General features: G+C 32.4%; 1 protein-coding gene across 7 annotated transcripts in view; it reads right to left on the reverse strand.

Moving 5' to 3' along the window:
• The window catches only part of LOC128155183 (mucin-5AC-like), a 148,572-nt gene that overhangs the window by 32,567 nt on the left and 89,138 nt on the right, over positions 1–26,867 (reverse strand). For all 7 annotated transcript variants that reach the window (XM_052816780.1, XM_052816782.1, XM_052816779.1 and 4 more), the window contains exons 11-13: positions 12,031–12,121; positions 2,393–2,502; positions 98–238 (exon numbers count right to left, since the gene is read on the reverse strand). In XM_052816780.1, the coding sequence (XP_052672740.1) occupies positions 98–238; positions 2,393–2,502; positions 12,031–12,121 (342 nt within the window). The remainder of the gene's footprint in view (positions 1–97; positions 239–2,392; positions 2,503–12,030; positions 12,122–26,867) is intronic.

Raw genomic sequence — 26,867 nt, forward strand, 5'->3', positions numbered from 1 at the left:
CATTTTTAAGCGTTGAATATTAACAAGACTTATTATTAGGTGAATTGATGGAATAATCATGTAAATATATACAAAAATATTTTTAATGCATACTTACATTCATCTTTACCCGTTGCTATCCTTATGACAAATCCCAATTCCTCTGGACCTGAAGTACTATCAGTCGTAAAGGAAACTTGAAACGCATTGCTTGGAGCAGTAATCGGTACCTCGCAGCCAGGACAACATACGTTAGGGCCTTAAGATATTGTTTAAACGTTCTGTTCAAATTCATAACCTATCGCACCTCTATAACATAAATTTCAAATTTCCAGGCCAAAGTATGGAACACCATAGCTGCCTAATGTGGCTATTTCATGTGAAGATGGTGCTTCATTATATCATGCTGTGGTTATTTCATGGGAAGATGGTGCTTTATAATATGAAGATGTGGCTTTATTATATCATGCTGTGGTTATTTCATGGGAAGATGGTGCTTTATAATATGAAGATGTGGTTTTATTAAATGAAGAATTTAGATGGTGCTTCTTTTGTTGAAAATGGTGCTTTATTATATGAAGATGGTGCTTTTTTATATGAAGATGGTGCTTTATTATGTGAAGGTGGTGCTTTATTATATGAAGATGTTGCTTTTTTATATGATGGTGCTTATTTATGTGAAGGTGCTTTTTTATGTGATGGTGCTTTTTTATATGATGGTGCTTTTTAATGTGAAGGTGGTCACTCGGAACTTTATTTTTGAAGACTGAGTTAACCATTTATTTTCTCGAAATTTAGAAAGTAGAACAAAATTGATACAAATAAAATCCATTAATACACAACTGCTAGTTTCTCTTTTTTAGCATAATAAGTATTTAAGTTACGAGATGAACTGTACGACTTAATTTCCAACTGAATTGACAAATACGATAAATTGAATAATACAATATTTTGTCAGTATTTCTTGACATTTTACTTTTGCCTTTACCACTTATGAAAGAGCCTTCTTTGAGCTATATTATTAATAGTATAGTAGACCTTTCCCTGTGACTTTCCCTTTCTCTAACTTCAGGTCAAATCCTATCACCTAGGGCATCAATCTATTTAAAATCAGATCCTCAATCTGCTCCTTTATTTGTTTTTTAATAATGTTTTGTTTTGAAACCACTCAGAATGTGAGCTCTTCCTCCAACTCGCCACTTAGGTTAAAGAGGAACGGTCATCAATGACGAAGACCGCCTGGGTGGTGAAAATAGCAAAATTAAGAGCAGATCAAAGATCTGACTTTAATCAGATTGCTAGGGTATTTACGCCTCACCGAATAACCTTCGCTTAAACACAAATAATTAATAATTTCAATTTTCTGCTCTTTAAAGTTCAGGATAACGTTACTAGACTTTAATTCTTGTAATTTTCCGTCATTACATAGTTGTCACTTAATAGATGTATGTTCAGTTGAAATAAAGTCGTACACAGCTAGATCTACTCGATATCTTATATACTCATTGTGTTAAAAAAAAAAGAGGAACTAACAAATGGTGTATTCAATGGATTTCGAATGCATCAATTTTTTTTTTAATTACTTTCGAAATTTCGAGATAATAAATGGTTAACTCAGTACTCAAAAATAAGAGGAGTTCCGAGTGACCACCCTCACATTAAAAAGCACCATCATATAAAAAAGCACCATCATATAAAAAAGCACCATCTTCATATAAAAAGTACCATTTTCATATAATAAAGCACCATTTTCATATAATAAAGCACCATTTTCAACTAAAGAAGCACCATCTAAATTCTTTATATAATAAAACCACATCTTCATATAATAAAGCACCATTTTCATATAATAAAGCACCATTTTCAACTAAAGAAGCACCATCTAAATTCTTTATATAATAAAACCACATCTTCATATAATAAAGCACCATCTTCATATCAAAAGCACCATCTTCATATAATAAAGCACCATTTTCATATAATAAAGCACCATTTTCAACTAAAGAAGCACCATCTAAATTTTTTATATAATAAAACCCCATCTTCATATAATAAAGCACCATCTTCATATCAAAAGCACCATCTTCATATAATAAAGCACCATCATCACATAATAAAGCACCATCTTCACATAATAAAGCAGCACCACCTTCATATAAGAAAGCACCACCTTCATATAATAAAGCACCATCTTCACATGAAATAACCACAGCATAATATAATAAAGCACCATCTTCACATGAAATAGCCACATAAGGCAGCTATGGCGTTCCATACCAAAGGGTCATACAACTTAGACCAGCTCACTTTTCATCTAAGTAAATTCTAGTCAATTTTTAAATTAAGACTATGAATAAAATGCAAGTTTATCAAAGTGTAATCTCCCCGGGAAGTACTTAAACAGTACACATACCATCATTGATCTTTAATACATCTGCATCCTGTGTACATTTTGGGAAAACTTGGAAAAGAATTTTTTCATTTGCGTCCGATAGACTAAAGTCGAAGTTGCAGCTTAATCCTCTGAAAGTTAAATGAACTCTTAAGATTACCATTATTTTAAAAATGTTAAGATATTCAAAATCAATGACAAGCATTTTAATTTTTTCAGTAAGATTAGACATAGTAAGTATTATATAAATAAAATTCAAGACAAACACAACTTATAAAATTTCGTGGGTAATCATCCTTCGGATGATATTCTAAAATTATAAATTAATACATGTACATGTTGTTACGTTACAGAAGTTATTTGCAAATAAGCTTCATATAGAACGTATGTAAATATCTTAAACGTATTTTACTGTCACGGCTAATGTCTATTAATAACAAGAGGACCATGGGCCACATTGCTCACCTGAGCAACAATAGACATCATAAAATCAGCTTTACAGAGCCATATCTATACTTATAAATTAAGGCATTTTGCAAATAAACTACGAAATGCTTGCACCAAAGAACTTGCTTACACCTTTGGTATTTCAACACATGCGTGATGAAGTCCGTAAGGTATAATTGAATTTTAAGTGATAAGTTATTATTCTGAAATTAATCAAAAACCTACTTTCATTTTCGATAAAAAAGCCCGAAATAGCAAAATTGAGAGTAAGGTGGCGGATCCAAGTCAGGGATAGTTTGCATCAAAATATATGCTTGCAATGAAATAATAATGAATGATTACGTAAAGAGTGATTATATTCACTGTGGGCCTATTTAGAAAACTCAAAGAAGTTAAGATTTGACAAATGTTGAGTAAATATAATGAGTAAATTCGTTTCTTCAGTGGGTGATTTTAGTTTTGATATACATTCGCTTGAGAACTTTCCAGAACGGGTTAACCAAGAACGAGGATTGACTAATTAACAAAAAATGTAGGACGAGATTATCATGCAGTGTTTACCTTGGATCGGACTTCTATTAATACACAAACTTAACAAGAGATGTTTGTGAAACACTTATGCCCCCCTCACTTGGAAACATCCACAACGAAAATGAACTGCAAATAACTGGAATTTTTCTACCTCCAAGGGGTATAACTCTGTCAAAAATTGCTCTATCATACCCAATATCGAACTTGACCTAGATATTATTTAGATAAACATGTATACCAAATTTTCTATCAATGTGTGCACCCTCTGCAAAGAAAATGAGCGGAAACTGCAAATAACTGGAATTTTTCTACGTCCAAGGGCCATAACTCTGTCAAAAATTGCTCAATCATACGCTTGATCGTACCCAATATCAAACTTGACCTAGATATTATAATGATAAACCTGTATACTCTAATTCTAATTTCATTCTAATATGTTCATCCTTTGCGAAGGAAATGAACGGAAACTGTAAATAACTGGAATTATTTTACGTCCAAGGGCCATAAATCTGTCAAAAATTGCTCGATCGTACCCATTATCGAACTTGACCTAGATATTATCATGATAAACCTGAATACCACATTTCATTTCAATAATGTCTTCTTCTGCGAAGAAAATGAACGGAAACTGTTGGTGTACCGACCGACCGACAGACAGCAGCAAAGCAATATACCCTCCCTTCTTCGAAGGGGGGCATAATAAATAAAATGAAACAATTAATGAGATTTTAGTAAAAACTTTCCAGAGCGGGGTTACCAGAAACGCGTTGACTAATTGACATCATGGCGGATAGTGAAGGCCGAGTTTACCATCGGCTAGATACTTTGAATCTGACAACTTTGGTTTAAAATATGCATGCAAATTGATAATAATGCATAGCCTAGCGGTTTTTAATTTCATACTTTTTTTATACCACGACCGATTGGTTGTACACCTTTGCCATTAATTCGTAAACATTAATGAACAGATTATTGTATTTTCTACGTCAATAAGTTAAATGGGGACCCCCCTCCCCCCAGTTTGTTTTTCCAAAAGGATCTTTTATCTGAAATTATTATTTGGGAGAGTAATACAAATTATATTGAAAAATTGATCAAAAAGAACCAAATTTAAAAAGAGATACACTAAATACCCATTCACTGATTTGAAATAAATACAATAAAAAGTTAGTACAACAAATAGGATTTAGGCCACGTACATGATATATTATCCATTACAGTTTAGATTTTTCACTCTGCCCGCTCCTCTAAATATCCAACAATGTAGTTTGTTTTTTATTTAAATTTTAAAGAATAAGATAAGGAAAAAAATCGGACAAAGTATATACAAAAATGAACAAAAATATGGTTCAACATACATGTACATATATTGAGCATTATATGATAATAATGTGTAAAGTGTTAATTCCCGCGCCTGCGCGGGTTACCATCTAGTATTAAAAAAAAATTGGACAATGTAGTCTAACAGATACTGTAGTTAAAAATCAATTTTTCCCTGGATATTCTGTTTATCATTGATCCCTTTTTGTCACAGTATAGTTATTTCACATATTGAGCATTACAGTTCTCAAGAAGATCTAAATCAAATGGGATATAAACCTACATCAAACTTGTGAAGCCAAAGAATTGTCTAGGGGCCAAAGTGTAAACAATTTTAAAGAATCAACAATATGTCAAATAGTTACATAATATTTTACGGTGCGACCGTTGGAGCGAGCACAGCATGTGATCAAACAATGAATTATGATAAATCAATAAAAATAAAATTAACAATGTAAATGATTTGATTGCAAAATAAAATAAAACATACCTATTTTTCAGTAATTAAATTTTCATTATTCATACTTTATAAGATTTGTTATAATTTATTTATTTATAAGTAGAACAATAGTTTAATCTCAGATATGTTATTGAATAATAAAGAATTAGGAATTGCATGCGGTTATTGATAATAAAAGTAAGTTCTAACCCATACATTACATTCATATACTAATTTTTTAACCTTTCGAGAGATTGGGCCATATTATTCTTGAGGTCATGATTTTAACCAAATCAATATTTAATAATTTGTGGATGAGAGGTATCCACGAATTCCACGAAAATTAAGCCACCACGAAATATAACTATTCCACAGTGTATTATGTTACCTTTGAGCCAATACTTGGACCCCACAGAAAGATTCAAAGTTTAATTTAATAATATAGTTTATTTGTTAGTTAGATTTGAGTTAAAAAGTCATATTTCCTTTTCTAGGTATGAGATAAATTACGTCCTCACTAACCTGTAAAACTTGAATAATCCACGGAAATTTTCCCCTCCCTCCCCGAAATCTAAGGGTTCCACAGTATACTATATCAGGATGCGTGCATATTCAATTATCTCATTGTGCAGCATTGAATTTCTCAAAAAGATGTTAATTAAATTTAAATAATTTTCCATATGATCAGGAATCATAGTTTGAATTATAAGGAATCAACAAAACAGCAGATTATTTAAACCTAATGCGATTTTCATCCTTTTAATTTGAGAAAGATCTTTTCCGCATTAAAATATTGCCTTAACATTGTGTGGTCAAAGAGAAGCAAATTGTTTTACATTCGTCAACTGTCAATGAGGGAAAATTAACACACAATGGTTATTTTTTTTCAAACAAATTTCCGCAAACAGAAATCCATTAAAAAATCAACAAAAGTAGCAAATTTTACTAGAATATTAACTTTTGCTTATTTAATGTGGAAGTGTTGACAAAACAAAGTAATTTTTGAAATGTAATTTACTAATCGAAAATGCTAAACTTAAGGAATTTTAAGCTGTAAGGAGAGTCCAATGTCTTCTTTTGAATTCAACACATAACCGGCAAAAAAAAATTAGTCGTAAAGAATCGAATGACTTCATTCTGATTTGCAAACATCGATCAAGGATCACGTTATTTGTGCTTTTAAAATTGACCACCTCCTTCCTATCTTACATATGTATTTCAACCTTTTGTCTTCATTGTCTTCGAAACTATTATGTTCATGGATTTATGTAATTTTGTATTTTTAGGTCTTTAAAATGAAAAATCTCTTCATTTCTTAATGGATTTTATTCTTTTTCTTCTATTTGTATTGAAGCGACGTTTTAAATAAATAAAATTAGCTTGATCTAAACAATTTAAACTTAAGTATTTGGTCATTAATATGTTGGCATCAAATGACCCGTTGCATGAAACCCCAAGAACTACAAATATTACCTCTTGAGTATGAAATGCTTATAATCACCACACCTCAGAAACTTTAAGATATAGAGACTTTGAACTTTAACCAATGCCTCAGGTATAAATCCAATCATACCTAAATATTTAAGCCCCCCACCCCACTACACCATCCCCTTTCTAGCAGTTATTGCTCCTGAATTTAAATTTTGGCAAAAACACAACTTATTTGCTAATCAAAGTAGAGACATAAAATAACTTTAATTAGATCGAAGCGTCGACCTTAGCCGATGAAAATGACGTAAAGATCAGAGGTCAAGGTCATTTAAAAATGTAAATTAATAGGTTATACATGTATATCTCTTTTGAAAAGAGTTCTATAGAAAAACCTTTCCTTGATGTAGTAGGACTCTTCATGATATATATATTTCAATTTCTAGCCCTTCAGTCTCTACCTTTAAATAGTTATAGAGTTATAATTGTCCCTGTTGTTTGAGATGATTGTTATCGTAACTACTCTAGAACCATTGGAAGTAGATACTTGAAACTTTTACCAAGAACCTTAAGAACGATTATTATACAATATTGGTTTGACTTTTACATAGCGTTCTCACACGGTATTGATTTTTCTCTACAACGCTGTTGTAAACAACGACAATAATGAGCAATTAGAACGCTAATGTATGTATTCTCTGAGAAATAGAAATGATTAATGTTGAAAAAAATCAATTTTGTTAAAGTAAAATGAAAAATGAAATTTCTGATTAACCAGGATCTCAGGTATACTTATATCTTCTTTGTTTTGATGCCCACATCGCCGAATTTTTTTCTTCTTTTACTAACACCGGTTTAAAGTTCGAGACAGAAGCTATTTTGAACTTAATAAATCGTGAATTAATAAAAGTGTTGAAATGATATCTAACATTCTTGACAGATCTAAGCAGAAAACTGTAGCAACATTTTCTACAGTGTCTACTTGGATTAGAGCTTAGAGTGTAAAAAGTAATCAGTCATCATATAAGTTATTTTACCAAATATGTTTCTCTAAGATGTCACTCTACAGAATAAACACCTGGAATTTTGGTTTGAGTCCATCAAATTGTAAAAAAAAGATTACGAAATACGATACATGCATGGCAGTTTTTTGTATTCTATTGTGATACATTAAGCCCTTAAAGAGTACTTACTTAAAAAAAATGGCAAAAAATATTAATAAGATATGGTTTGTCGATCTAGTTCTAATTTCCCAAATTATTTCTAGTAAAAATGGACGTCGAGCAAAATCGTTGAAAATAATTTTCAAAAGGGGTTCACCCGTCTGAGAAGTGATAACAAAAAAAATGGAAAATAACTGAGTCCTTGGCTATGATGTTCACGATAGCTTTGTGAATTTACGGCCCCTGGGTTAGGGGGTTCAGGCAGTATGGCTGGCCAATATGGCCAAGTAGTTTTAGTAGAATATTACCAAGTTCAAGGGGCATAACTCTGTTGAAAACTGCTCGATCGTACCATAACTCGAAGTTGACCTAGATTTTATTATATGTAATGTGTATACCAAATTTCATTTTAATACGTGCAACATCTTCGAAAAAATGAACGGAAACTATTGGTGGACCGACCGACCTACATACCGACAGACACACAGACGGACAGCAGCAAAGCAATATGCCCTCCGTTCTACAAAGGGGGGGGGGGCATAATAATATAGACCAGGGGGCTCTCTTCCGAATTGTAAATTGCATGTCCCCCGGGATAGGGCTTTGACTCGGGACCAAAAATGGATGTATCGTGTTAATGCATATAAATTTTAAATAATTATCATCTTCTCTACTCCCACTCATATGTAAGATAAACTTAATTCGTAATTTTGTAGACAAAAAAGCCTTCTATTAAAATTGTAAATTTCATGACCCTCGAATTAGGGTTCCTAACAGGGGTGGGGTTAGTGTTAAAGCATTTAATGTTTATAAACCGTCTTCTGCACTAAGTCACTGCACTGATACTTAATAAAAACTGACTGTTCTGGAGATACTCATTACAAGTTCACAAATGATACCCCCGCTATGAAAAAAATCCTAACTCAAGCCTTTCTCTGTTTAAAAATAACACTGAATAATGGATGCGCATATTTTACTTAAAGTGACATTGAACTTGCATGTATTTACAGGTCAGGCCCTTAATATTAATTATAGTATTCTAATCCTGCTTTGCAAACAATATGGGGCGGGGAAATGGATTTTATTTTTTATCTTTAAAATATCTATTTCATCGTTCATTCTACAAATAACAACTGCTTTATTTTTTTTAAATTGTTAATGCTAATATGAATACACAAAGCAGTTTGTATTCTTTAAATTTTATTTATTTCAACTGAACTGTTAATGCATGAAGACATTTTTATCCTTATGATAACAAACGTGACTGGATCAAACAATAATCAACATGTCAAGCACCCATTTAATGTTTTGAATTTTTGGAATACCGAGCTCAATTTTTTTGTACGAAAAAAAATTTCCATTCAATTTTTTTAAAAAACAAATTCAAATACATTGTGGCTGGCCATTTGCAAAGGGGCGGACGGTGATGAGAATTTATAGATTATTTCATATGGCCTCATAGGCAACACAATAAATTTTAGCATAATGGGCCGGACACAAATTTCTAACTTTTTCTTCCAGTGACCTTGATCTTACCCAATAAACCTTCGGTCAAGGTCATAACAAACCTGGAGGTCACAAGTAATCTTTGTGTGAAGTAAGAATTTCTAATGTTTTTCCTTAAGAAAGATATGGACCAGACACGAATTTGGCCCTATTCCTTCCAATGTCCTTGACATAAACGGGATGACCTAGGGTCAAAATCATGACCATACGTCAGTCATAAGCAATTTTTTTGTAAAGAACTCTTAGTTTTTCCTTAAGAAGGATATAGATCGGACACGATTTTTGCACAGTCAGACGGACGGTCGGACAAGGTGATTCCTTTATACCCCCTTCCCCAAACTTGTTTGTTTGGGGTAATACAAAATCCTTTACCAAAATGTAAATTTCATGTCTCCAAGGTAGGGATTTTGAATTTAGGGCGGGGCCAAACAGTCATATAGTTGTAGGGTTGGGGTCTTTACTGCAGGGTGTGGCCAAAATGGTCTTGTATGTTAATGTTTATAGTGTTTAATAAACGTCTACTGACACAATAGAAGCTGACTGCATGTTTGGTAAAAAAAAATAAGCCGTCATCTTTAGTTATATTTCATGTCACCTACATGTTAGGTAACGGTTATGGATGGGAGTATATTTGTCTTATTTTATTCTGCTCTGACAGGAATTTTAATGAAGAAATGAGTACTAAACTCATATATTTAGAGAAGAATAACTGAAGCTGTCTTTCATTGTTAAGATATTGTGAAAACATTTAGAAAGAGTTTTTTTTTTAACAAGTATTCCTTTTAAAGGAATAATCGGCATGAAATGCCATTGGTTAACTCTGTTAATATAATATACGCTACATGCTGTAAAATATATATAACACAGTTTTAATGATATACGAAATGGCAAGGCATGATGAACTTTAAACTTAGTAGGCGAATCATACTTCTGACTAATATTCTTACGCATATGTGAAAAAAAAACCGTGATTTGAATCTTTATGTATGTAACCCTATAAATGTTTTATTTTCAGGGTAAAATGATAAGAGTAACGTTTATAGTAATCTATGTCCAATTATAGATTTAAATAAGGTTGTCATTGCATAGTGAATAAAATAGTGCAAGGCGCAATGCGTGCGCAAGTAGTTAAATTTGCCGGATGCCTCAGTCTTGCATCTTTTCAATATCAAGTCATACACTCTAATATGATCTTTATAAGTTTTTCGCCAAAATTACAGTTTTCCTAGTTCGTTTTGAAAGATTTCAGTCAGAGAGGTGGTCGATGTCTTTATTACAATATTTTTATTCATTTTACTCTGTGTATGGGCTCTGGTACTCAGGCTACCGTTAAGGTCTGTTGCTCTTTTGTTTATCTTTGAAAACAGTATATAAAATATTTTAAAATTTTATTTGTCTGATTCATATATACAATATTGGTCGTACTTTTGATTTTAATTTTTTTTTTTTTGACAAAATCTGATCTGCATGATTCAGTGAAACAGTGTTAGAAGTGTAAAACCTTTCAGTAGCAATTGATTAAAAGACAACTGACAAGTCTTAGAGGGTTCTACTGAGATATGCCAAGAAAAAATGGTATTTCATTCATTATATGATTGTTCTTTCACTACTTGATACATGTTTGATCAATGTTCTGTCATATGATATTGTGAAATACTTGTAAGTGGCAAAATGAGAAAATGTCAAATGTCTGACAAAACCTAGTATGTTCACACACTTTTTTATTCCTAATGCTTGCACTATGCATTCTCCCTAACTGTAACGAGAAAGCTTACATAGTGTTATTTACAATGTGATGTTGAAATTTTGTATTTACAGCCACCAGGTAAATTCAAATTTTCCAACATGACAGTCCTACTGAGATGTGCAATGGAAAGGTTATATTTCATTCGTTTTATGCTTGTTATTAATCTTAATCCATTTGATCTATATTTGATCTATATTTTATCAATTAAGTTTTGTCTCGTGGGATATTATAATGGGAAAAATGCGAAAAATGTCAATTGTCTGACAAAACCTTAATCACACACTTGTCCATCCCCAATGCCTGCATCATGTATTCCCACGGGTTTTTTTCCTGTTTTTTTGTCTTTTCTACAGCGTTAGAAAAAATTAAACTTTGTTAAAAGTTGATTGAGTTGTTTAAGTTTACAGGATAAACCAAATTGTAGAAAGAAATTAAGCACGCTCCAAAATCCCCTTGTTTTATAAATGCTTCAAAATATTTGATTGTCTTGTTATTAAATCTTTTTAGATTTGTAAAAACAATTCCTTTATGAAAGTGTACCTTCATTCTGGGACAATCAAAATACAATAAATTAAAATTTATATAATTGTAATAGTGTATATATATATATATATATATATATATATATATATATATATATATATATATATATATATATATATATATATATATATATATATATATATATATATAAAGTTAATATACAATTAAGATACAGATTTTTAAAAGTATAATGACAAAGTGTCAGTCTTCAAATACGAAGATGATATTTATTGTTGTTGTGATTTTTGTAGCAAACAATGTTTTCCTAATTTGTCCTAATATATGGTTTTCAAGTATTAGTATTTTCCAATAAAATTTTAAATGCTATGTTTACATTCCTATATCGATCCCGATTTGATAATATTGAAAAATAAAACTATTGAGAATATGACCATATCAAGTTTAACATGTGAGTTTAAGTTATGATAATTAAAACTTCCTCTATGAAAATTTTAAAATAATTGATTTATTACGATGCAACAAAAATCCTATAGCACAGACTTTGTCCAAGAGTCATATAAATACAGTAACTTACGTTGGGTATGGATTAGTGTAATCCCCGAACCTGTAGGTTGCTACTGAGGATGGATTAAGATTAATATTTTCGCCACACGAAAGTTGAATGACTGAAAGCAGATGGAAAGAAACACTCAATAATAACTTCATGAGAATTCAAAGGCAGATGAATGTAATACAGTCATGTTACTCAGTTTATTTGAGTTCAAATCGATTAAGTTTATTCACTCAAACCACGAAATGGTACACGAGTTCAAAAAGTATAATATTATACAGTTTAGATAGATAGATAGATAGATAGATAGATAGATAGATAGATAGATAGATAGATAGATAGATAGATAGATAGATAGATAGATAGATAGATAGATAGATAGATGGATAGATATTATAATAATGATGGAAGATAGTTGATTAATTGAGGACACATTACTAGTATTGTATCAAGACTACTGTATATTTTGATAATAAAATAGAAGAAAAAAATTTCAGTGTTGTACCATTAGTACCAGACATAACTTAATAGTAGAATAGTATTCATCAGTTGAGAAAACTAGTATCAATCTATATATTGTAACTCTTGGCCCTAGATTGTTAGTTTGTAATTTACTGTGGCGAAGAAGAGGAGGGGGGGGGGGGGGGCATTAGGATAATTTAGAAGACAATGAATTATAATACAGTTAAACAGTTATACATGTATAGCTATACAGGTAACATTTCTTAACAAATCAAAGCAGTTTACGACCTTATTTTTCATAAACAAGTGTATTTTATTGAAACATCGTCACATTTTAAAAATCAATGTAAAATATTTCGTAAAAAATCGACCTGTGCTTGTTACATGTAGTTTCAATTAATAAAAAAAATAATAATTTGCATTTACGCTGCTGTTGTTGAAATACATAATTGGGGCTAGCTTTGGGCATGGAAGGCTGTTTTCTTTTCCCCGGTAAAGGCCAAGTTTGTTGTTTTCATAAAACACTCACGCTTGAGTGGGTTCATCTCATCGCATTTACCAAGATTTGAAAGTATCTATAATTTAAAACAAATCACAGACCTTGTCCTGACATTTTCAATTTTAGCGAACGTGCTTACATTATTTTGCTTTGCAACAGGTTCTTTAAATTACGAACCAAACGTAAATATTACAGAATATTTCCATCTACCAAGCATAATTTCCTCTATTTCTTACGGAAACTTATAGTTAATTCATACCTCTATAGAACCAGCCAGACTGAAATCTACACGCCCTATTTATCGATTGGTCGTAATCTACAGCGGCTGAAAGTGACAGGACTGAAATTGACACGTCCTGTTTATTGATTGGTCTGAACCTACAGCGACCTTAGTAAAATCCCGGACTGCACGAAATAATAATGACGATGCCAGACTCAGTCTGTTTCTTTAAGCTAACGTACTTTTGTACATTAACAGTAATTTAGTGAATTTTACTAAATTTTCATAATCAGTTTATTAATTAGTTAAAGAAAGTTGTTAATATAAACAATAAAATGCTTTCTTTGATGATTCATGCGGGTTATGAAGGTAGCGATCATTGCAGGAAAGAATTACATTACCCGCGTAATGAATCACCACAGAAAGCATTTTACTGTTTTAATAATTGCATGGGTGGGTGATAAAATAGCTTTTGAAGAGCGATATCGCTATTTCCTGCGAAATATAACTGTTTCCGGAAGGGCAATATAACTCTTTCTATCACGATTAAGCAAATATCGGAGCACATGAACAAGATAACCTCATTTATGACATAACAGGACATATTATTCAAAAATAAAATTCAGTTTAATAACAAAAAACCGCTTCCATTATTTAAAATACTAATCCATCTACATGTAGATTAACGTAACCTTCTCCCCCCCCCCCCCCCCATCACCACTTATACCCCTCCATCTATGTATTAAGGAGGTTCACCTCATCACTGGTACATGTAGTAATCAGATCCGTCTTTACCATCATAGAACTTTCCATTTATGAAATATAACTATAGCCTGTCCCAACATATCTATGCAGCATATTTGAATGATTTTAATTAAAGATACACACACCTGTAAAGAAGTGCTGTTGAAATCGATGAAGGGGAAATATCTAAGATATCTGCATTGATACATTATAATTTTTTTTTTACTCGAAGAAAATCTCAGAAACGTAAACAGATTTCTTACAGAGATTTCTCCATTCGGAAGTCACATGGAATACATCGCAAAATTTTTCAACGTTATCATTCTGTTAAAGTTATGATTGTTGCAAAGTAAAACTTTATTTTCAGGCGTGGTTTTAAACCTGATAAACTGGAGGGGTCGTTTCAAAGGAGAAAGCTTGGAATGTTTTTTCATACTTTTTAAATGAACTTCATTGGAACCCTGGTATTCACAAATTTCAAGTAATTAAAGCTCAATGTAAATCGAACATATTTAGCATAAATATTTAGAATCAAATGAACATGAGGTACATGTACAATCTTGGTTAAAATAATCATCTTAACGCCCTCAATCTTTTTTGTCATTTTGACTGGGTATGCATTACCGTGATCTTGGATTTTTCTAGACGAAATAACTTTCAGTTGTATCGATCAATGTACGATTATTTTGTATATTCCTATTTTGAATCTGAGCCCCTCTCTTTTCAAAAACCGATAAAATGCTTAAATTTACCTGCATGACTAGGTATCCACACCATTGATACAACAACGACGATTTGGAAAGTATACAGAGTAGACACCATTCTCATCCTTAAGGCAGTTGAACCAGACACCGCCTACACTCTCAAGTATACACTCTTAAAAAAGACAGTTACGATAACTTCTGGTTAAACATGCAGGTTCACTAGATTACTGTCAACAAAACAACTGAACTGACATCGAATATGAAAGTACTTAACACATTAAATTTATAACACTTGTAAAGAGTGATAAATGACACATTAAAAAAAACTACATACAGTGTTGATCACGACGAGGTTGTTCGTGGTCGTCATAGATGAAATATGACACGATGGCTATAAATTGAAAAGAAAGTAAAAAGTAACAGTGTGGTATTTACCCGAACCTTGCATGCATAGGCTGACGAGGGAGCCCCTGTGACTCCGTCAATAGACTGTTTTCTCATTATTAACTGGTGCATAACAACAATAAATACATCTTGGGCAAAAACTGCCGTCAATAACTTTAAAAAATTGAACCTACCTGTTCAAAATTCAGACGAAAAGCAGGATTAATCGAGCATTCAGTTTTAGGTTGGCCTTCACAACAACTATGTAAATTAAGTAGGCTTACGTAATTATTGCACTGCATTGTATTAAACAGAGCACACACCTGTGTTTAAATATATACACACTGTCAGGTATTTGATAAATGTGGAAAACTATCGACACACCATTAAAAAGGCCAGCTACATGACCTCGTATCAACAAAATAATTGAAAATAATGCCTTGCTCATGTTTCTGCGGGAGTCTAGTGTCACTTATCTGTCTTGATCATGATAATAGACCGTGTGGAACGTGTTCTACGCCCATCCACATTCATTTAAACAGAAAACGAACACCTTACAATTCAAAGCGAAATAAGAAATTAAAAAACCAAAAAATATTTGAGGTACATTGCATTACAAATCACAATAGTTACAAGAAACACCTATTAACATTTTTGATGATTCAATTTATATAACAACAATGGGGCAAGTTCCTTTTACGGACATTATTCATATAATTACGGAAATATTTTAAAAACCATTAGAGACAATAAGGAAAAAAAACTTTTCACAACTACTGGTATTATGAATTAAACATAACGTATATATATATATATATATATATATATATATATATATATATATATATATATATATATATATATATATGAACCCGAATTTTTTTTACACGATAATGTATCTTAAAAAACAAAAGAAAAGCAGTGACAGTCAATGTGACAGCAAACCTGGTTTTCTTTTGTGTGAATAGTATCCATAATCAAATTGTAAACCCTGATTTGAAAAACACTACCTTTCCAACGAAATGAGTTCGCTATATGCAATATTATACTATAAATGAGTAAGTTCAACAGCTGGTATTTTTGCATAAATTAACAAAAATCGAAATTCAAGTAATATGCGCATCTCTGATGTACATACAATTGATCTGCAAACAAAAATTTCCTATTCTGTAAACTGTAGGAGAAGTTATCTATACATTAGGAATACCATACACGTATGTACAATATTATGCCAAAAAATTATAAGTTCAACAGCTGGGGTTTTTAAAAATCAATATCCAAGTAATATGCGGATCTCTGCTATATGTACAGTTGATCAAAACAAAGACTTACAAAATTTATCATCTTGAAAACCAAAACGGTAAGAGGAGTTATACTTTATCGGTCGATAGGGGTACTCTTTTGACATCCGCCCGCCAACCATTTTCACCATTATAATTACCAGTTTTTTTGCTTTGGAAAACCAGGTTAAAAAAGATTGTCACTGAATGAAATGAATTCTTATCGCCCGCTTTTGAAACCGAACTTGAAAAGACCAAGCTTTCCAACAATTCGAATTTGGGAATACATCCTAACAACGTCAGGGGTCTGGAGTTCAATCGTGGCCGTTGGATCCCAGTCAAACTTGATTGAAATTCTGCGGGTTGACTGCAGCGACCTCTTTCAGGGATTATTACAAATCGTAAATTAATCAAATTAGGCCTTACAAATACTCTTTTGGTGTTATAGTCAAGATGATGGATTTAGAAGTTGTAAACAGAGTTTGTTGTAAATTCGGCGTTAAATTAAAATCACTGAGCAGTCAACAATTTTCAGCGATTGGTGCGCTGTAGAGAGAAAACGACACATTTGTAGGAACAAAGATGGTAAGTTCATGGAAAATCCCTGGTGTATGAAGGCTCGCCAATTGTTCTAGGAGAGTGTGATTGCTCTGTATATTCTAAAGGGGGTTAATATATTAACAAGAAGGGGAATTTCAAGAATGGTTTGCACATATGTAAGAGATGCAATCTTCATACATTGGAGTCCTCTTTCTGGCGCTTACGGCTACATCTACTCCACACACAGGCGCCAAAGTATGAAGTATGGTTTTCGTAATCCATCTTGTGTAAATTTAGACAATCCCAAAAGATCAAACATAAAATTAAATGTTTTAAAAGTTAAACAAAATGCAGATTTAGAAAATGTGTTTCATTTCTTAACTAATGCTTCAGTTGGAAAAGGACAATTTTTGCAGAGTAATACGTCCACGAGTGGACTCAGGATTTCTGTCGTTGTGGGGATTGTACAAAGATAAGTAAAGGGATTATGGTTCAAAATATTGAAGTGTATTGATTTGTTGATGAGATAGGAAGGAAAGTGTGAGCGAGATTTAAATTACGGTATCAAAACATAATTTGCAAACCATTATCAATATTTATACAAGATGTAGTCTCGGAACATAAACCCCAACAAAAACGTTCTTTAAAAAATTAAACAAAAAAATTTTGTTTTGAAGATAAAGCAATCTTTATAGCTTTAATGGGATAGGTTCTTCGGACCATTAAGTTAAATGCAATTTGCGTTTCATTTGCAGGATTTTTTCGCACATAGATGATTACTTAAGCCGACTTGAACATTTAATTTGTTTTTGTAGCATCTTTAATGATATGCAACATTTGATTTTATTGCATTTAAATTGACTTACTAGTATAGGAATTCTGGCTATAGGGTTAAGCTGAGCCACATCCTATTCCTATAAATATAAAATGAATATAGATTAGCCTTCAATCGATCATTTAACGGTTACATTTCACCCCGTCCACTTTTTGGGCAGCATCAGTCAAATAAGCGTTTGGTATTTTGCATGGTAAACAAGAGTGGCAAATGTGTTATACCTGTGTGTTAGACGGGCTGTTAAGAAATTTCAGTTGTTATTCAAATCTTATTTGACCAGAAATTGAATTACTCGCACACTAGTATTAGATTTCATTGTTTAACGAATCGGGTCATTAAATGGGTGTTAGGGTGAGTAACCTTTGAAGACCTGAAATTACCTATTACCGGGTGATATGAAGAACATTAACCTTATTACCTTAACATGGGTTTTCTCTGTATCATAGCTGCAGATGCAGTAGGGTACAAAGGGTACAAGAGCATTCTGCATTCTGATATGCTGGGATAGGGGTCTATATTATGTTTTTGCTGTCCACGGTTTACATGGAGTTAACTCTTTAGTTTAAAAATCTCGACATTTTTAAAAATCTTTTTATTATTCTAGAAGAAGTAAGTCGCGATAGCAGGTTTAAGCCACCCTCTTTCCCTGCCATTTCACTTTAAATACCAGACTGCCTTATGATGTGAATATCTCACATTTTCCCCGATTTCTAACACTTGCTCTTTCAGTTGATCGACTGCTCATTATTTTTTGTGTTGGTAGAAAGTTTAAAAATCATTTTCCATTTCTGAAGCATTTGATTTTATCAAAACTAGTTTTTTACCATCAAGGGTAATACAACAAATAGTCAAGGGTTAAAATACATGTATTTTTAACTTGTTATTTCATTTACCGTTCCAATTTTTCACTTGCGCCAATCGAAGCTTTTGTTGCGGTCCATTCCATATAAATAAACACAGAACTTGAAAAAACACCCCCCCCCCCCCCGAAAACAAGAGGCCCATGGGCTACATTGCTCACCTGAGCTACAATACGCATGATTAAATCAGCTTTATGGAGTCATAATACCCTGGATAATATATTGTTAATAATGTAAGACTCTTTTATGACAGGATTATTTTATAGTCATATCACATACTGAGTATTGCTGCCAGGGTTGCAAATAAACACTCGTCCACTCGCAAATGCAAGTTATTTTCACTTTGGGCGACTTTAACTTAAAAAAGTAATTTTTATCAGCACTTATCCGGAAATCGATTTGGTTTTACTCTTAATATATGCACTTTCGTTTTCATTGCTTCCGTTTTAACAAACTTTTAAAGACTCCGATGCGTATCTTTGAGGTCATGAGTATTTTTGAAGGTAAAAATACGGAATTACATACAAAACACCAAATAAAAATGAATACTTTGATGGTTATGAAAGGAAGGGAGCAAGAACATGTTTACTAAAATCGACTGAGAATCGGCCCTGGCTGGTAAATACGATTAATGGGATAACTTGCAAATAATGTTGGAAACATGGAACAAACACGGACGACATAAAATCAAAATGCATAAATGCCTGAAAAACTATTCTTTATAAATTAAGATACATTTAACTTTGAATCCCTTGAGAGACCCAAGAATCATCTAGAACAAAAGTCTACACAATTTTAGAGAATCTAAAAATTTTGAAAGAAATGCTTGCATATAAATAAAACTCTATATCATAACATTCCCTACTCCTGAAGATTATGATTTAAACGAATTTAAATTTACACTTTCTGATATTGCTTTCACTGAAGTTACAGCTTTTCTGGCAAATGGGTTTTTAGAAGATTTTTCAATATATATTCCTTATGAAAAATTCATGGTCCCCGTGGGTTGAGTAGGGCCACAATATGGTAAGGGGGGAGGAGACTTTACATTAGAATAGAGAAAAATCTTTTAAAAACCGATTGGCCCGAAAAAGGGGAACTTGTGTGGAAGCATCCCCAGGTAGGTTGATTCAGGATGATGACTGGTGTAGGGTGGGGCCACAATAGGGAGATCGAATTTTATATCAGAATATAGAGGGGAACATATTTTTATTTAAAAAATCTTCTTCTCAAAAACCAATAAACTAGAAAAGCTGAAACTTGTGTAAAAGTATTCTCAGGTAGAGTTGATTTAATTTTGTTCAAGTCATGATCTTCGTGGGTTGGGTAGGGCCACGATGGGGGATCGAATTTTAACCAATTTCTGTTAAAAAAGAGGGAATCATATTTACTGGATGTAGATATACATGTAAAATTAAAATACTGAAAGATAGTAACCTACCTTGTATTGATGTTTCGATTCATCATTAACAATAAAACGGACTTCAACTTATAATTATATGTAATTTAAAGCCATTCACAATTCATGCAAACAAAAATAGATGGCAAAGAAAAGTCAATTGAATTCTGAGCAGGTAAAATAATTTATGTTCTTTATACATCTACATATTCCTTTGAAGAACTGTTAAAAATAAAATGACTATCATTTTATTTGAACAATTAAATTTTTGCAATCTCACCTACGCTCTTGTGAAATGCTTCAAAATGGGATTGATTTTTAACGGAACTTTTAAAAAAAAATGTTCTCAGTACTAAAGAGACACTTAGTAGTGAAATACATTTAAACACAAGTTTTATTATTTAGACACTTTCTGTAATATGTATTTAAAATGCTTTAAGCTGCTTTTTTGATGTTGAAATATGTCGCCTACTTAATTAAACCTACAAGTTCATGTCAACCATCGGCCGTGATTTAATAAAAACCACCTATAGTTGTGCAAAAAATTTTATTACAAAAGAAAATGATCTTTTATTTCTTGCGTGTATCTTTACAATTGACTAATAATTAGAAATACAAAAAAAAGACACCGTGAACATTTTAACAAAAGATGACAATTTGAAAAAAAACTCCTTCACTTACGATTAAAGGGGCATGGTCACGATTTCGGTCAAATTCTTCTTTTCTGATTTTATTATTCACAATGCTTTAAAAATGCATTTCTTTCTGATCAAATGAATTTTGAGAGTCAGTCGTAGAGTTACATGTATAAGCAAGAAACACGGCTTACAATTCTTTGTTAGTGTTAACAAGGCTCGTGTCCCGTTTTTGTTTACATAAAATAAAGATACCAATAAAAATCTTTTTCAAGCTGATCCGTCTATCTCCTTATTCATTTCAAGCATAAATAAACAGTTCCTAATGCTCAACACATTCATTTTAGGTCTAAAACTGAAATGTTCACTTCAACATTCAAATTGTAAACAAAAGCTTTGTTTAGATAACAAAGAATGGAAAGCTCTGTAACACGCTTATAACTCAAAGAATGACATTTAAGCTTTGGTTGCCTACTAAAAATGCCTTCCTAAAGAATTATAAAAATCAAAATCGAAAAAATTATTTTTGAACAAAATCGTGACCATTCCCCTTTAAAAGAAAGGGGATAATATCCTTTCTTCGACATTTAAAAACAAGATGTCCACATGCCTTAACGGTCATCTATCATAGCCCGTAATTGGACTTGTCTGGGAGTGTCATGTTTGCTTTTTTAGCTTTTTTTTTTGAGTTTTGACCTTTATCCGAGACTCATCTTACTAGCACACTTTATGCTTTATGCTTTGATGTTTGCAAACATAAATTGAGAGGGGGAGATAGAGAGAGAGAGTCGATGGAATCTCGAATTATCTATATCCTCTATCTCCAGGGGCCGAAGATTGTAAAATTCTAATTTAAAAAACCCCAGCAAATCTTTAATGGTTAATTGTCAGTGAGTAAAATAAAAGTCAGTTTTCCAGACTTTGTTTTCGTTATGGTTTGCTGAATTGATTTGAAACTAGCTGTGATGCTATGTAACGAAAAGTTAGAAAAAGTGCGAGTTTTGTTAAGATTCATCAAACAATAAAGAAATTAATTTCAAGATGCCCATGGGCCACAACGCTCACCCCAGCAACAATAGGCATGAAATTAGCTTAATGGAGTCATACAGAAAATATCAGGACAATGTGGCACATGTATTTATAAACAAAAGTCCATTTTCCCCCTGGATATTCTTATGTTTATAATCAAATCTCTTTTCTAACAGAATGATTTCATAATCATATCGCATGTTGAGCATTGCAGTTCTATAAAAGATCCTAAACAAGTGTTTATATATGGGTTATAAACCTACATCAAACCCCTTGTGGGGCATAATCATCGTCCAGGGGCCAGAATCTAAACAGTTTTAAAGAATCAGCAATACGTCAAACTGCTTACATGTACGTAAAACCATCTATGATAACATCAGTTTTTGGGAAAAAATTAAAATGTTCTCCTTTGTACAATTTGATCTCCAATGTGGCCTCACCCTACTCCTCACGATTTTGATTTTAACAAATTTTAATCTAAACTATCTGAAATTGCTTCACTAAAGTAACAGCTATTTCTTTTTAGTTTTAATAATTTTTCTCTATATATTTCTATGTAAACCCTCCCCCTGTTTTGACTCCATTTTAACAAACTTGAATTTACCCTACTAAAGGATGCTTCCACACAAGTATCAGCTTTCCTGGCTGATTGGTTTCAGAAAAGATTTTTATAGATTTACTCTATACATTCCTACGTACAAATTTGACCCCGACATCGGGCCCTGTCCTGTCCCCGAGGGTCATGATTTCCACAACTTTGAATCTTCACTCCCTGAGGGTGCTTGCACATAAGTGTCAGCTTTCCTGGCTGATTGATTACTGACAACGATTTTAAAAGTTTTACTATATATGTATTCCTATATTAAAATGTCTACCCCCTTATTGTGGTTCCACGCTACCCCCAGCTTCGGGTCATGATTTTCACAACTTATATCTACAATACTTGAGAATGCTTCTACATAAGTTTCAGACTTCCTTGCTGATTGGTTTCTGAGAGGAAGATTTTTAAAGATTTACTCTTTATATGTAAAAAAAATTGACCGCACATTGTTGCCCCTCCCTACCCTCGGGGCCATTATTTTCACCATGTTACATCTTCAATACCTGATAATTCTTCCACATAAGTTTTAGCTTTCCTGGCCAAATGGTTCTTGAGAAGAAGAGTTTTGAAAAATATTCTCTCTTGTATAATGGTGCTTGGTGCTAAGTTTGGTTGAAATTGCCCTAGTGGAGAAGATGTAGAAAATGTGAAAAGTTTACTGACTGACATACGAACGACAGATAAAATGTGATCAGAAAACCTCACTTGAGCTTTCAGCTCATGTGAGCATAAACTACTTTTAAGATTAATACTTATTGGCCTCGTTATTAAACAATCTTATAAACTAATAATTAGTACAATGAACAACTTCAATAACGCAAAGATGTTGAAAGATGTTGAAAGTATCGTAAATTTTGCGGCCAAATAATGCCAATACCGTATCTTCTTCTTTCTCGAGAACTATTTAGCACTTATAACAGCATTTGTTTTTAAATTTAGGGTACACAGTAGGGTACAAGTTTTGCAAAAGCAATACCCTCAGAGTGCTTGTTATTGAAGAAAAGTTATAAAAAATGCTTCAAGTAAATGTTCTTTTAATATTTATGTGCATTCTTTGTGTATTTAAACTGTTAACTAGACATCAAGACGCCAGTAGAAAAACAAATAACAATAAGAAAAGTAAAAATACATCTACAAGTCTATGTATTTTTTGCCCTTCACTGTCTATATGTTGCAACACAGCCAGGTGAAGTACTAATTGGAGCAAAGCTTTCATTTTACAAATTAGGCAACGAATTGGCTTAAACCTGTGGTTATATTAACCAACATAAACAAAATCATTTTAAATACAGTTCATGAGTAATTTAATTATTTCAGCCCGTCCCCATTTCATTGAACAGAAATATTTTGTATTCCACAGATACAATTAGCAACAATTCAGAACATGGCGTATACCATACAATGGAACCTTTTATTTATTGTTTGTAGATCCCCAGTGACGCAAAAATTTAAGAGTGCGAGTAAGGGTCTACAAAGAACAGATTAAAGATCCCTATGAACGGAATACCCTGTGTTCTGAACATTTTGAAAGGATCATTCATAATCATTTCTTTGAGTGTGTAAATTGTTCGTTGATGAACCAAAAGAAATGAAAACATATTTCCGAGATTTCTGCACGATCACACATTCAAAGATGGTTAACAGTTTGTAGAAAATACATCTTTAATATATTGCACGCTGTTTCTTATAAAAAATAAACTATTTTTAAAGTTCCTGCTTATTGATGTAGGTGTAAATATTGTTACTTATAATAAAAAAAACGTAAATCCTTATATTAAAGGATATATTCGCAATATAAAAAATCTGACAAGATTTTATACCTTGATGTAATGTTGAAATAACATTTTCAGCAATGCAAAAATGCACATCAATTTGCATTCACAATCTAAATTTGGTTTTCGTTTTTCACTTACAGAAATCAAAAACATGTCTGTCTTGTAAACGATGACAATGGATGTCGTGATTTAAAGTTGGGTCATATTTGGTATTCTGTGGTTAAAGAGATGCATTTTTTATCTAGAATTATTAGAATGACATCGTATACGATTAAATTCCCCTCAAATTATTGTTTAACTAGACTTTTTCTGACCAAAATATTCCCAATACAAATTTTCCAAATATATATACAGATTTTTTAAATTTACTTTTGAATCTAAAACAGATACAAGTTTAAAAACCCTTTTTAAAATCGGGTTTAATGCAAGTAAAATTTGTGCAATAATTTATTTAATCAGTTGAGAAGCGTAATTTAGCATGTTAAATAATATAAAGTCAGCCACTACTTGCAATACCTAAAGTTTGTTTTGATGACTTAGAATAGCTATAATTACGGGCCACCAGAAGGCGGTCCGTTATTTGATATACATTTAGATATTGTAACTGCGTTTCTGCTGGATAATTTTATTTTTTATAGAATTAATATCATGCTTATTTTTATGAATTAAAAGTAAATTTGCATGTAGAAATGTTTTATGCCCATAAATAATATTACATATTTTTTGTCTTACTCGTAAATGTAAAGTAAATCATAGACTGTGTTGTTAGGCGCGCTTTTATCGAGACGATAATCTATTTTTTAATTTAATCAAATTTCGGAGATTTTCATTCCTTTCAAAACAATGTATCGAGATCAGTATACGGAACATACTAAAGACCATTCTCTCACCAGAGGTCTTGCTACACAAGCTTCGCTTACACCTCTGTCAACGCCGGAAAAATAGTTTGTCACATGATCAAAGCACATGGCATTGCTGATTCGCTTCTTCTGTACAATCAGCTTGAAGGGAAGTCATCGACGGGCGATGACCTTGAGGACACGTTTAAAAACATCACAGGAGATGACAGTGCTGCTGATTTATGTAAAATCATCGATGAATCGGTAGCGTTCAAACCGATTTTTCAAACATCTGTCAAACTAGATCATGTGATCATATTTTAATGTTTACCTCCGCAAAATAGTTATCCCAGTAACGTTGAAATAGATATGAATAACGGCGTTAAAGATTTAATTTTAATTATTCATAATCATGTTTATAGACAAAAAGGACAATTACAAAGATTTTAATTAGATTTTACCCATCTTTTAAGTTTGTACAAGAATCTTGTACATCGGGCGTTGACAGAGGTGTAAGCGAGGCTTGTATAGCACGACCTCTGGTGAGAGAAGGACTAAAGACCTGAAATAGTAAAGACCTGAATGACATGAAATTTTATATAAATGATATATTTGAATTTGTATGTTCTGCGTCAAATAAAATGACTCTTTGTGTGTATTTATTATATTTCTATATGAAATATGGTCGAAAAATATCATGAAATGACATCCCTTTCAATTATTTACACAAAAATATGAAAGACCTGAAATTTTAAATGACCTGCAAATCTTAACTGACTTCATTTATTTTTAATTCTTTTGTGAACCTTATGCAATTAAACAACCATGATTATACTTATTAACTGAAGTGTAGATAAGATTTATAATTCCGTTTAGGGAAAAAAATATCCGGCTTATTTTGAGGCCACCTGAGTAATCCGTCGTCGTGCATCGTACGTTAACAATTACATTTTTAACATCTTCTTAAAAACTTCAAGGCTGATTGTTACCATTTTTAGTTTGAGGCATTTCTATGGTAAGAGGAATCTAAATTGTGAAATTCATGGCTCTATCATCCCCGGGGTGCCACGTGTGGGACCAAATATGTAAAAAAAACAAAAAGGCCAAATTTTCAAAAATCGTCTCTACTCCCACGCATGTGAGGAAAAAACTAGTTAAATAGTTTTGATGTCCATGAGGCACTCTACCAAAATTGTGAAATTCATGGCACCTGGGTCAGGGGTTCTGGCTCTAGGGTGGGGCCAATATGGCCATATAGTAAAAATGTATTAAATCTTAGAAAATCTACTTCTCTACTCCTACACGTGTGGTCAAAAAACTGAATACATGGTTATGATGTCCATTAACTCCTCTACCTAAATTGTGAAATTCATGACCCCTGGGTAAGGGGTTCAGGACATGGGGGGGGGGGGGGAATGGCAATATAGTGTTAATGCATATAATGTTTAAAAATCTTCTTCTCTATTCTCACATATCTGTATAAAAACTAACTAATAATTATGTTAACCGGGAAGTCATCTACTGAAATTTTAATTTTCATGTCTCCTGGAGTATGGGTTTTGACTCTAGGGCAGGGCCAAAATGGATAACTAGAGTTATCATTACTGAAAGAGTTATCTGCCCCTTACAGCAGGTATGCTTTACTAAGTAGGTATTCAAAGATGAGTAAGCAGTGCGGGAGTTTACAAATATATGTACGACTTTTCTTCCGACAATTTTTTTTATAATGTTTGAAAACAGAAAACATCAACAGCTAATTAAAATTAAAAAAAAACCAATAAAAATCAGCATATCATAAGTCAGAATACGTTTGATTACAATCAATAACATTTATAACGTGATGTACGTATAATGTTTTTGATCAATCGGAAAACATTGCAAATGAAAGACATTTTGATTCTTAAATTATCGAACAATTACTGCTTTTGTCGATTTTAGAGCTAACAGCTAATAGAGCTAACGGATGAATGGTGGTAATATTGATATCCCTGTAAAACAACTAAACTTCACCTGATACGCAGGAATGAAAGATGTTATGAATTTTAGAAAGGGCTG

The sequence above is a fragment of the Crassostrea angulata genome, chromosome 7, assembly GCF_025612915.1.
Source record: "Crassostrea angulata isolate pt1a10 chromosome 7, ASM2561291v2, whole genome shotgun sequence".
NCBI classification, from domain to species: domain Eukaryota; kingdom Metazoa; phylum Mollusca; class Bivalvia; order Ostreida; family Ostreidae; genus Magallana; species Magallana angulata.